This window comes from Engystomops pustulosus, chromosome 1 (genome assembly GCF_040894005.1).
Source record: "Engystomops pustulosus chromosome 1, aEngPut4.maternal, whole genome shotgun sequence".
NCBI classification, from domain to species: Eukaryota; Metazoa; Chordata; class Amphibia; order Anura; family Leptodactylidae; genus Engystomops; species Engystomops pustulosus.
In genome coordinates, this window is record NC_092411.1 from 202125907 (window position 1) to 202140138 (window position 14232).

The 14232-nt window shown below is 40.4% G+C and overlaps 1 protein-coding gene across 1 annotated transcript in view; it reads right to left on the reverse strand.

Annotated features, from left to right (window-relative positions):
* TSPAN5 (tetraspanin 5) overlaps nucleotides 1–9777 on the reverse strand; it is an 82633-nt gene extending 72856 nt beyond the window's left edge. Inside the window, exon 1 of the mRNA XM_072118118.1 lies at nucleotides 9248–9777. Coding sequence (XP_071974219.1) covers nucleotides 9248–9328 — 81 coding nt within the window. The 5' untranslated portion in view covers nucleotides 9329–9777. The remainder of the gene's footprint in view (nucleotides 1–9247) is intronic.
* Between the last annotated feature and the right edge of the window lie 4455 nt (nucleotides 9778–14232).

Below are 14232 nucleotides of genomic sequence, written 5' to 3' on the forward strand. Positions count from 1 at the left end.
AGAAGCTAAAATGATGCAAATTTCCCATCTTTCTACTGTGTTGCTGTCCTCAGGAGGTTAGTATGATTGAAAGTTGTTGAACAGGGAGCAATAAGTTACTGCTTCAATTTTTGGTTGGCACCTTGCGATAAATAAGGGGGTTTTGGGTTGCAGTTTGGGCACTCTGCCGCTAAAAGGTTCACCATCACTGATATAGGGGATTCAGAGTCAGCAGCAGGCTCATGTTCTCATGATAATTATGGTTTGAGTGATGGTCAGACCCCAACAATCAGATGTGACTAAAGGGTAAGAGTATCTTTTGGAAAAACTCTTATTTGCTTTTACAATTGTAAGCAAAGAAAAGTAACAATTCATTACTAAGAGATATGACTGCCTCTGGCATGTCCTGTGAGTTCTGCTGTGTAAGAAATAATTGACTTTCTCCTACCTCTCTGTATAGGGCCATAATTCAGAGAAGGACATCTATTTGATTTAATGTATAAGTTAATAGGAGTCTCTTTCATAGCCATATAAAACCCTCACAGTTATTCATAATATACAATTATTTGCTGAAATGTATATACCACTCTTCATAAAAATGATTTACGTAAATTAGACATTTGGTAACCCATGGTGTTGCCTTCGCCCTTGGAGCACCACTTTGAAACACCTCACCCCTCCCATCTGTGTGCAGTACAACCACATCCGAGAAAGAGAGTGATGCTAAAGCTGAGTTCTAATAACCAGACTCAAGGCAAGATACACATGTACAAATTCATACAGTATTTAAAAAGGCAGAAAGGGAAAAGCAACAGTACAATAAAAACTTTAAAAAAGTTGAAAAATCTAGACAGTAACAGCGGGGAGAGTCTATATGGCTGCTCTCCAGAACTACCCCTGGCTGTGAAAATGATACAGCGGACCCTCCTATAAATATCGACTATGCCAAGAAGCAAGAATGGCCTCTAACAGTAATAAAGCAGCGGACGTGAAATGCGACTGTTTAATATTGGCCACATAAGCAACAAATGGCAGACTAATTAAGGAAAACTCCATCTATAATTGGGACAAAGGAATCAGGGAGGACAGACAAGACACTGAACCCTAATCGTCTAACTCTTCAACAGCCCTGCCTGCATGCCACAGCATATAACACAGCAGTAGCCAGTTGTATTTTCTATGGGATAATGTTCTGGTGCTAGCTTGAAGCAGGAAGATAGAGATAAAATAGAAAAAAATCATAAAATGAGCAGGCCAGGTTATTGGTGTTGGTATGGAAAGTTTTAATGCAGTTTTTAAATAGATTATTGCAAAAATGTATGTCTATCTCAGGGAACTCCCTACATACACTAAATTTAGATGTTAGCAACCTGCATATTGAGTTTATTGGACGGCATCACTTGCCGAGAAAAAAGTAGTGAAAGATTCGAGTCTTCGTTCCTGCCATCTGCTATTACCTTGTTGAATGAGAAACATGGCACCAGATGATAATGGCCTGATACTTCTTGTTCTTATGTAATCATCTTTTATGTGTGTGAATACATGTTTTATTTTGTTGTGTTAAATTTACTGCTGTGGAAAAACATCAATTTCCCTTTTTGGGATTATTAAAGTTTCTATCTATCCATCTATCTATCTTTGGTGATATGGGACAACCACGAAGGTGGTCCCTCCCATCCCCAATGTATAGACAGAAAGGTCAGCCATCCGAGATACAACCTTGATTGCAAAAAAATCGCAAAACAGACGTATAGAAGTAACAAAACGGAAAACCGCACAATAGAACTAGCAAAGAGACTTTAACCCCTTACCGACACGTGACGTAGTACTACGCCAGATGTTGGTTGCGGGTGAATCGAGAGGACTCACAGGCCGAGTCCTCTTCATAGCCAGTAAGTCTTTGCTGCATTTTGCAGGTGTTAACCCGTTGATCACTGCTGGCAAAGCAGGAGGAGATGGGCTGTAATCTCTGCAGAAGGGCATGAATATTTGTGAGATGAAGGAGCCCAGAGGGACTCTGGTGACACCCCCAGAGCCCCTCTGGCTCATTTGCATAATTTTAAGTGTTAGTTTTTAGCAAATTGAAGAGCAGCTACAGACCAAGGGGAGCACACAACAGCATATAAGTGTCTATAAATTACATGATCGTGCTTAAATCCATGATTTTTTTGCCTTACACAGAGATGTCACAATGCCTGCCTCAAACTAAATATGTGCATTTCTGTGTCAATTATATGTTCTACATATATATTAAGAAGTAAAACTACTTATTTGTCCTTCTTTACATTTTAAATACAGACAGAAAATGTACAGCTTCAATGTGCTTTCTCTAACCCAATTTCAAGAAAATAGATAGTTTGGATATAATAAAGTACAACATAACCACTAATTGTTCAGGACACTTTTTATGTGGTTGTACTGACATTCTGAGCCAGAGATTACATTATATAAAGCTGATGGAAGTATGAAAAATACTAGTGCAGGGATTGGCTGTGTAGTAAGCCATAATTACAGAAACTTTGATCAAAATGCTTTTTTAAGCACTTAAAACTACACAGTAAATAAACATGAGAAACCCACAACTTCTTTCAAACCACTGTGGCCACATATGGAGTTGGTCTTACCTAACCTGATACCGCCCAAGGAGTCATAAAGTCTGCAGCCAAAATGAATATGCAATGTTCTTCTATGTTAAATTACAGAAGAGTGCATTAATTATAATACGCTATACCCTGCATATTGAAACCATACAATCTAGACATGCTGATCTAGTGGAAAACACAAATTATTTACATCCAGTGACCACCATGGCAGATGCTCCCAAAACAAAAAAGTGCCCTGGTAAGGGCACAGGTCACTGTAGGACCAAGAGTACAATCTACCATTTACAGGACTTCTACAGAAAAATATTACTGGTCCACTTCCCACACACTTTCATCTTCCCAAAAGTTGGGAAAATATTAATGAATTCTACCCCTCCACCTTTCCCAATCATACCTCAAAATGATATAGAACTCAGACCAAATATTAAAATTAAAGGCCCAAAGGGAATTTCTTCTGGCGACCGAGCATGTGCACTAGGGAACACTTGGGCATGGATAGGGGATAAATGTTTTCAAAAGGAAAACTCGCTTAATTCAGACCTACTTTGAGAAACCTAAATTCATACTGACCAATACCTCAAAAATTACAAAATACACCAAGATCCCAAAATAAATCCAGACCAGATTACAAATTCATTCAGACCACCAGAGACTCTTACTTATAGATCCAGGCACTGTAACTGTAATCTTCTTATATTTGTTATCCTACTGCCTTCTAAAATCAACTTTTAAAATTATGCTAATGAGACTAAAAGGGCATTGGGAGTGATATCAGACCTCCTCAGTGTTGTAGATTCACTGGCTGTGCAAGAAGCACTTCTCCCTCCCACTGTGTGCTAAAACTTCCTATACTGCAGTGATATTACATGAGGCAGAGATGAAGTGCTGAGGGAACGCGGGGGAGGGAGTTCAGACAGTGTAACAGTCTCTGAATATGCAGCACAGAGAGGCTTGACTTTAGATGGAAGGAGGCCATGTATAACAAATATAAGAAGATTGCCATAATCACATTGCGTGTTTCTTTGAGGAAGAGTCCCTGGTTTATTATGGTTGATGTTGATGGTAGATTACCTTTAAATGAATCCAGAATTATTATTGTAAAAGCTGTAACCTATGGTTGCCATTGTGGGAAACCAAGCACATAATAATATAAAATATATTTTGGAATGTTTTCAGGCACGTGTGTCCACTGAAGTCAGTAGTTGCACCAATGGGCACATGGGCCATAGACTGCAGAAGTGGGTACAGAAGCCTCACATTTTTTGCTATGAAAGAAGATGAAACATGGCTATGTTTAAATGAACTACCATATACGCCTGAATACAAAAAAGTTGCCTGTGAGTGCTTTTAATTCATACCAGCTAGGAAAATAGGAAAATGTTATGCTCTTAATTACAATTTCAATAGGGCTTGAAATGTGTGAATACCTGACTTTCCAGAAAAACATATTTCTAGCTCTAAAATCTAAGAAATTTTAGACTTCTTGGGGCAATGTCCTAGAGTGTTTCTATAGAAACAGCATATATGATGTGACAAACTGCATGAAATCAGGAGCGGAGCATTTATGCTGAATATCCCATTTCTGTCCATGTTATAGCCTCTGCAAACCAGTGTGGGAAATTGAGGTAATCTCCATAATATCCTAAGGATTATTTTCTACACACAAACTGCTTCCTTTGAACTGAACCTCCCAAAGGATTTATCGCTAGGAACTCTACATAGTCAAAACAATAAAAATGTATCTGTTTGCCCAGGCAGCTGTAATAAAATATAAAGACCCACGACATCTTTCCAGGAAAAAATTTTACCGATGAAAAAAAATTATATATTCAGATTTCACAATGAACACTAGAGCACATGTATTAAGCAGGCATTTCATTCTGTATATAACTTTACTGTGTAGACTGGGAAAGTGTCAGCAGAGAGTAAGGAATATGTTCATATCTATAATCCTAGAGGACTAGATAAGGTAGAAAACACTATCCAGACAACAATAGCTTTATATGCAAACAATATTACTGGTTTCTATGGAAGGGTCTGTACTAAATCTATTCTTTAATACTTTCTTGAGAAGCTTTCAGTCATTGTAGCTGGCACAAACCCTCTAGTATACCATACCTGCAGTAAGGTATATACTCTATTTTCATGCAAGCAGAGAAAGTAGTAGCACTCACCAGCAGGAGTCAGGAACAAATGTCTTTATTAAGTCAGTGCGGGGAGGACACCAACCACAAATAGGCAATGGGCCGTTTCGCCAGAACACATGCTTTCTCAAGCCTATGGCCGCTCCCCACACTGACTTAAAGGGGTTTTTCCACGAATCAAGGCCACAGGATATCCACAATTCTGGTAAGTCTTACACTAGTGCAGCCGACTTTTAAAATCAGCACACAAGATACAAATCTTCATTTTCTTGTTTTTGGCAATCTATAATGGATATTTACAAAATCTCTAAATAAATCAGATTTATAATTTTTCCCATATACAGGAGCCTGTCAAGTCGGGGAAGGAGTATGAGTACCATGCTTCCCACAACCTTTGTCACACCCCATACCACCTTCAACCTCAGGTTACAACTGAGCTGGGTTTATGCACGGAACAGTAAGACAGACAAATAAGAGGGAGAGAAAAAAAATAGTGAAGTCAGGAAAACCATGCCAAAACCAAGATGGCAGCGAGGTACAAAATTGTAAGGCAGTAGAATAGTCAAAAGGTAGAAACAAAGAGCTCAGTAACCAAGTGCCAGAAGACTTGTTAAAAAGGCACCTGCATAATGGAGTAAATAGAGAGGCTACTGAATCTCTGCAGAGCTTACACCTCAGTGAGGTACTCAGCCAAGGAAACCCAAACTGCTGAACTAGAATCTGCAGGAGTTTGTTTTTGATAGAGAACGTCAAAACAGAGCTTCTTTACACTGCAATGATTTATAATTAACCAAAAAATAGAAACAACATAAAAATGTCTAAAATAGATTACAAATATTATATATGAATGTTTTAAACAATAAACAGTTGATATTAAGGGAAGTAAGTTCCCTGTAAGAACTCTAGAACAGAATGTTTAGCAGAACCCCATGCAGACACTTTTTTTTCATTGTGTTCAGGTTGTATAAGATGAAGCCTTCTAAACTACTACAAAGTAGCAAACAAATTCACCATACTATATCACATGCATTTTTATTACAACCTTATGGGGACAATTGCATGTGAGCTGCAATCATATAAAGGTTTTACAGTTACTTTAAGCAAATGCAATTGTACAGGTGTGAATATGTGATTTATTGCTGAAAAACATTGCCTAGGGAATCTAGTAGAATAAATCTTACTCACATACCACTACCTTATATCCCACCAGTAAAATCATACTCCAAACTTTTTCTTCCTTTTTCTATGTTGGCTCCGCCCCCACCACTTGGCTCCACCCTTCGCTGCTTGGCGAAATGGTGACAAGATCTGCAGTTTCCCACACAGTGCACACTGCTAAATGCACCATGCAGTGAGAGGGGCAGCATTCTTGTAAAAACATTCTGGAAGTGGAAAGGGACAGGACTTCCAATCCTCCAAGGCTGAGATTTGAAGAGACACAGAGCTGTCAATGAAAAAAAAGGAGCTGTGGTTCACTGACTGCCCATAGAAAACATTACTTTTCGATTTATTATTAATGACTCTTCTATACTCATTTGTATATTATAAAACGGCTGTAATTGAAGAGTATCTGTAAAGTGTTTTTTTCCCAACAAATCAATAGCTCTTGGGATGTAAAACAACTTTGCCTACTATCTTTGTTACCTACATACAGAAGTTCCTTTGCTATACTCTAGTTATATGTTGTTCGCAAACATGCGGGTTCTGAGAGCCGACTCTTTTACGTGAGCGACGGGAGTCTACTCCCCTCTGTGAACCGATGGCTCACTTAACCCCATCCCTATCAGGGTCACCACACCCCCTTTACCCCAATACAATCGAGTTAAAAGTGGTGTGGAATGTGGTGACTAGCTAAACTTCGGCTCCCTGTGATTCTACAGAACTTTCACTATCTCTCTCCTAATGCTGCTCCCCTCCCCACCTTATTATCATCAACAGTATCCGCTCTGTGCAGATAAGCTATTAACCCTAAGTGCTCACACAGCACAGGGTATAGACTTCATGTAACTGGTTTACTTGGATTTCTACCACTTATTACACGTTCCCTGCTCCTCGATGTGATGGAAGCTACCAGGCTAGTTACCATATACACCTGTATGTGCAGTGTTCAGTGGATTTACTTGTGAAAAACTAAATTGATGTAATGCTTAATTACTTTGAGAGAGAACACAAGGCATCATAGGATCTGTGGGCAAGCTAACTGGTCTCAGCTTGAGGGCCTAGACTGACAGACATTAGTCTCCGCCCACTTCACTTCTGGTGAGAAAGATTTTTGTCAAACACTTTCAGAACAGAAAATGACAGAACTTTGGAAAGAAAATGAGGAGCATTACAAAGTAGGCATTGTTCTATTTGTTTCAAAGGGGGAAAAATATTAAATAAGTTGGTAAAATTACTATAACTTTATAGTTGCTTTAAGGTATAGTGCCCCAGTTGCAGATACTTTTAGGTGATATAGGGTGGACTTTATCCGAACCCTATACCAGCAGGTACTATTTTTTGATAGAGAAACATATATGTTTAAGATTTACGTTTGTTTGCTCCGAGCTTAGCAGCCTGTACATGACATAAGGTTATAATTCTGCCTAATAAGTCATAAATGCATTCAGCGCCTAATAAATTAATTATTATAAGTCTCTGTCACCCAGCATCATTTATATGGCAGCTGTGGAAGTGTATCCTTGACTACATAAACCTCTAGCACAGCTCCCTCCATAAATACATTTCTACAAATCACACTGTTCACATTGGGTTTACTTAGCTACGTATGGTGGGATAGCGGGTGGTGTCAGGCAATGAGTTAACACCAGTAAGTGACATTTCACCATCCATATTTTCTAAAAGACTTATGGTAAGTGCATGCATGCTTGGCTGCGACAAATTTGAATATTAACAAGAGATATAAGGGAAAGCACACAGTTATTAATATTTAAACTGTAAAATGTATTCAATGTAATTTATAACGTATTAAAGAGTTCTTTTGTTTCAGCAGATAAATGTCATGATTTGTAAAATTAAAAGTTATACAAGTTTCCAATATACTTTCTGTAACAATTCTGCATGGTTCTCTAGATCTCTGCTTGCTGTCATCCAATAGAAAGCTTCTATATTTACTTCCTGTGGGTAGAGGTCTGTCCATGGTCATGTGATGGACATGCAGGTGCACAGCTCGTTATATCACAGAAAGTAAACAGAGCTGAGTGATGTAACGAGCCGTGCACCTGTATAACATCACATGACCATGGTTAGAACTTTATTCAATCGGGGTCAACAGCTGCTTTCACATGTGGCATTTACATATGCATTTTGAATACAACAGCTAAGGAGGGGAGATTTGCGTAATTACATTGTGTTAACATTTGTGCTTACAAAGCACTTTGTTAACAGAGAGTGTAAACATTATGTTAACGTAGCATTTTGGAAACGCAAATGTTGACAGTGATGTAATTATGCAAATCTCCTCTTCTGAGCTGCTTTATTGTGTTTCGGACCGCAAGGTAAACATCCCGTGCAAACGCAGCCAGAAACTTTGCAAGGAAGTAATACAAAAGGTATATTGGAAAATTGTAAAACTTTTTATTATACAAACAATGACATGTATTTGCAGAAACTGGAAAATCACTTTCAGTTCAAAATTGTGTATATTTCGGAGGTCACCACAACGAATCATTAGGCAGCTTTTTCCTTGCCTTCTGAAGTGCAATGGAACCTGAGAGTAGATATTCAGGAAAAAAAAAACTTTTTGACGCAAATAACGCTTCAAGGCTCTGTCCACATATTTGGTACCGTTTCCCTTGTAAACAGAAACCATGACCCAGTGCCTGATCTATTACATGATGACCCCCACTAGAACCCACTGATATAATGGGATCTGTCTGTAGTCTTTTTATAGGTACCACAGAGCTGAATGCTATGCTATTTTCTAAGATATGATGTATATAGCCTGGTGATGAACCAATTAATTCATTCTATCTATGTGGAAAACTTGTGTCCATGTTCTTTCCAAGGGTTTACATTGGGTTTATCCATGCAGTAATGTTGCGTAGCCTTGTGTATACAATGACCATAAGAGTGCAGTCACATGACCTCATAAACATGGTGGTCCGGGGTCCCCACTACCTGTGACCCTACATACTATCATTCCATTTTCATACATTTTCCTTTGTTCAGTGATACTTAGTTTAGTGTTTGATGAAGACTTATTCTGGGTCCAGGCTGAAAAATGCAATACCCCATATGCAATGCAATACCAGTACCCAGACTTGAAGTGTGAATGTTTTCCTATACATTAGCATTGCACATATATAGTGGTTGTGAGCCCTGGCCTAAGACTATGCTCGAGGTTAACCCTAGATTACCAGAGAAGACAAAACCACCACTGTGTATCAGCAATATATTACATTGGAAATAGCCATAACATCCACCATCTACATAATACACACAATGTAAATACAGCAGACTGATACAATGTATACACATAGAGAAGAGATTCCTCAGGAGTTGCACTGCCAGGCTACTTACCCAGAAGATGACATTGAAGGCGAATATAAAATACTTGATGCAGCAGCTGACCTCAGGACCCTTGTAATGCTTCCCTGACATGGTGCGGGTACATGAAGGCAGATCCCCCAGCTGGCTGCGGGGCAGATCAGGACTGAGAGCCCGGGAAGGAGCCAGGTGGAAGCCGTAGTGCCAGGCCTATAGCCCAGGGACTTGCAATCACTGTGTCTGTGTATATCCGTGTGAGTGGGAGCTTCACTTACAGCCTGTACAATAGCATTGCAGATTGCTGGTAACAGTGTGTGCACTGGAGAAAATCCATCATCTGTATGTCTGTGTGTATATTATAGAAAGATGGGAGCAGTATGTGCAGCACCTCTGTCTGTGTCACTTATCCATGCAGAGTGGACGTCAGCTCATGTTATGCCCTATGTGACAGCTTAATCCTCCGTCCGCCCGCCCTCCGGGTGATGTAGAGCTCCTAATCTAGACTGAGGAGAGCAGACAGAACAGCCGGCTTCCTCCAGTAGACACTCCTACCATCCTGACACTGGGAGCACTCCTCCCTGCACTGTGCTCCTGCCCCTCCCGGCATTACTATACCTCAGTGTTATGTACATCCCTCTCCTGCCTTACTATACCTCAGTGTTATGTACATCATACTGTCACATCCCTCTCCTGCCTTACTATACCTCAGTATCATGTACATCTTACTGTCACATCCCTCTCCTGCCTTACTATACCTCAGTATCATGTACATCATACTATCACATCCCTCTCCTGCCTTACTATACCTTAGTACATGTACATCATACTGTCACATCCCTCTCCTGCCTTACTATACCTCAGTATCATGTACATCTTACTGTCACATCCCTCTCCTGCCTTACTATACCTCAGTATCATGTACATCATACTATCACATCCCTCTCCTGCCTTACTATACCTTAGTACATGTACATCATACTGTCACATCCCTCTCCTGCCTTACTATACCTCAGTATCATGTACATCTTACTGTCACATCCCTCTCCTGCCTTACTATACCTCAGTATCATGTACATCTTACTGTCACATCCCTCTCCTGCCTTACTATACCTCAGTATCATGTACATCTTACTGTCACATCCCTCTCCTGCCTTACTATACCTCAGTGTCATGTACATCATACTGTCACATCACTCTCATGCCTTACTATACCTCAGTATCATGTACATCATACTATCACATCCCTCTCCTGCCTTACTATACCTCAGTATCATGTACATCATACTATCACATCCCTCTCCTGCCTTACTATACCTCAGTATCATGTACATCTTACTGTCACATCCCTCTCCTGCCTTACTATACCTCAGTGTCATATACATCATATTATCACATCCCTCTCCTGCCTTACTATACCTCAGTATCATGTACATCATACTGTCACATCCCTCTCCTGCCTTACTGTACATCAGTATCATGTACATCATACAGTCACATCCCTCTCCTGCCTTACTATACCTCAGTATCATGTACATCATACTGTCACATCACTCTGCTGCCTTACTATACCTTAGTACATGTACATCATACTGTCACATCCCTCTCCTGCCTTACTATACATCAGTATCATGTACATCATACTGTCACATCCCTCTCCAGCCTTACTATACCTCAGTGTAATGTACATCATACTGTCACATCCCTCTCCTGCCTTACTATACCTTAGTGTCATGTACATCATACTGTCACATCCCTCTCCTGCCTTAATATACCTCAGTGTAATGTACATCATACTGTCACATCCCTCTCCTGCCTTACTAAACCTCAGTGTCATGTACATCATACTGTCACATCCCTCTCCTGCCTTACTATACATCAGTGTCATGTACATCATACTATCACATCCCTCTCCTGCCTTACTATACCTCAGTATCATGTACATCATACTGTCACATCCCTCTGCTGCCTTACTATACCTCAGTGTCATGTACATTATACTGTCACATCCCCCCTGCCTTACTATACATCAGTATCATGTACATCATACTGTCACATCCCCCTCCTGCCTTGCTATACCTCAGTGTCATGTACATCATACTGTCACATCCCTCTCCTGCCTTATTATACCTCAGTGTTATGTACATCATACTGTCACATCCCTCTCCTGCCTTACTATACCTTAGTATCATGTACATCATACTGTCACATCCCTCTCCTGCCTTACTATACCTTAGTATCATGTACAACATACTGTCACATCACCATCCTGCCTTACTATACCTCAGTATCATGTACATCATACAATCACATCCCTCTCCTGCCTTACTATACCTCAGTATCATGTACATCATACTATCACATCCCTCTCCTGCCTTACTATACCTCAGTGTCATATACATCATATTATCACATCCCTCTCCTGCCTTACTATACATCAGTATCATGTACATCATACTTTCACATCCATCTCCTGCCTTACTATACCTCAGTATCATGTACATCATACTGTCACATCCCTCTCCTGCCTTACAATACCTCAGTATCATGTACATCATACTGTCACATCCCTCTCCTGCCTTACTATACATCAGTATCATGTACATCATACTGTCACATCCCTCTCCTGCCTCACTATACCTCAGTGTCATGTACATCATACTGTCACATCCCTCTCCTGCCTTACTATACATCAGTATCATGTACATCATACTGTCACATCCCTCTCCTGCCTTACTATACCTCAGTGTCATGTACATCATACTGTCACATCCCTCTCCTGCCTTACTATACCTCAGTGTCATATACATCATTGTCACATCCCCCCTGCCTTACTATACCTCAGTATCATGTACATCATACTGTCACATCCCTCTGTCACATCCCTATACCACTGTGTCATGTACATCATACTGTCACATCCCTCTCCTGACTTACTATACCTCAGTATCATGTACATCATACTGTCACATCCCTCTCCTGACTTACTATACCTGAGTGTCATGTACATCATACTGTCACATCCCTCTCCTGCCTTAATATACCTCAGTGTAATGTTCATCATACTGTCACATCCCTCTCCTGCCTTACTATACCTCAGTGTCATGTAAATCATACTGTCACATCCCTCTGCTGCCTTACTATACCTCAGTGTCATGTACATCATACTGTCACATCCCCCCTGCCTTACTATACCTCAGTGTCATGTACATCATACTGTCACATCCCTCTCCTGCCTTATGATACCTCAGTGTTATGTACATCATACTGTCACATCCCTCTGCTGCCTTACTATACCTTACTATCATGTACATCATACTGTCACATCCCTCTCCTGCCTTACTATACCTTAGTATCATGTACAACATACTGTCACATCACCATCCTGCCTTACTATACCTCAGTATCATGTACATCATACTATCACATCCCTCTCCTGCCTTACTATACCTCAGTGTCATATACATCATACTATCACATCCCCCTCCTGCCTTGCTATACCTCAGTGTCATCTACATCATACTATCACATCCCTCTCCTACCTTACTATACCTCAGTATCATGTACATCTTACTGTCGCATCCCTCTCCTGCCTTACTATTCCTCAGTATCATGTACATCATACTGTCACATCCATCTCCTGCCTTGCTATACCTCAGTGTCATATACATCATACTATCACATCCCTCTCCTGCCTTACTATACATCAGTATCATGAACATCTTACTGTCACATCCCTCTCCTGCCTTACTATACCTCATTATCATGTACATCTTACTGTCAAATCCCTCTCCTGCCTTACTATACCTCAGTATCATGTACATCCTACTGTCACATCCCTCTCCTGCCTTACTATACCTCAGTATCATTTACATCTTACTGTCACATCCCTCTCCTGCCTTACTATACCTCAGTGTCATATACATCATATTATCACATCCCTCTCCTGCCTTACTATACATCAGTATCATGTACATCTTACTGCCACATCCCTCTCCTGCCTTACTATACCTCAGTATCATGTACATCATACTGTCACATCCCTCTCCTGCCTTACTATACATCAGTATCATGTACATCATACTGTCACATCCCTCTCCAGCCTCACTATACCTCAGTGTCATGTACATCATACTGTCACATCCCTCTCCTGTCTTACTATACCTCAGTATCATGTACATCATACTGTCACATCCCTCTCCTGCCTTACTATACCTTAGTACATGTACATCATACTGTCACATCCTTCTCCTGCCTTACTATACCTCAGTATCATGTACATCATACTGTCACAAACTCTCCTGACTTACTATACCTCAGTATCATGTACATCATACTGTCACAAACTCTCCTGCCTTACTATAAATCAGTATCATGTACATCATACTATCACATCCCTCTCCTGCCTTACTATACCTCAGTATCATTTACATCATACTGTCACATCCCTCTCCTGCCTTACTATACCTCAGTGTCATGTACATCATACTGTCACATCCCTCTCCTGCCTTACTATACATCAGTATCATGTACATCATACTATCACATCCATCTCCTGCCTTACTATACCTCAGTATCATGTACATCTTACTGTCACATCCCTCTCCTGCCTTACTATACCGCAGTGTCATGTACATCATACTGTCACATCCCTCGCCTGCCTTACTATACATCAGTATCATGTACATCATACTGTAACATCCCTCTCCTGCCTCACTATACCTCAGTGTCATGTACATCATACTGTCACATCCCTCTCCTGCCTTACTATACCGCAGTATCATGTACATCAGACTGTCACATCCCTCTCCTGCCTTACTATACCTTAGTACATGTACATCATACTGTAACATCCCTCTCCTGCCTTACTATACCTCAGTATCATGTACATCATACTGTCACATCCCTCTCCTGACTTACTATACCTCAGTATCATGTACATCATACTTTGACATCTCTCTTCTGCCTCACTATACCTCAGTGTCATGTACATCATACTGTAACATCCCTCTCCTGCCTTA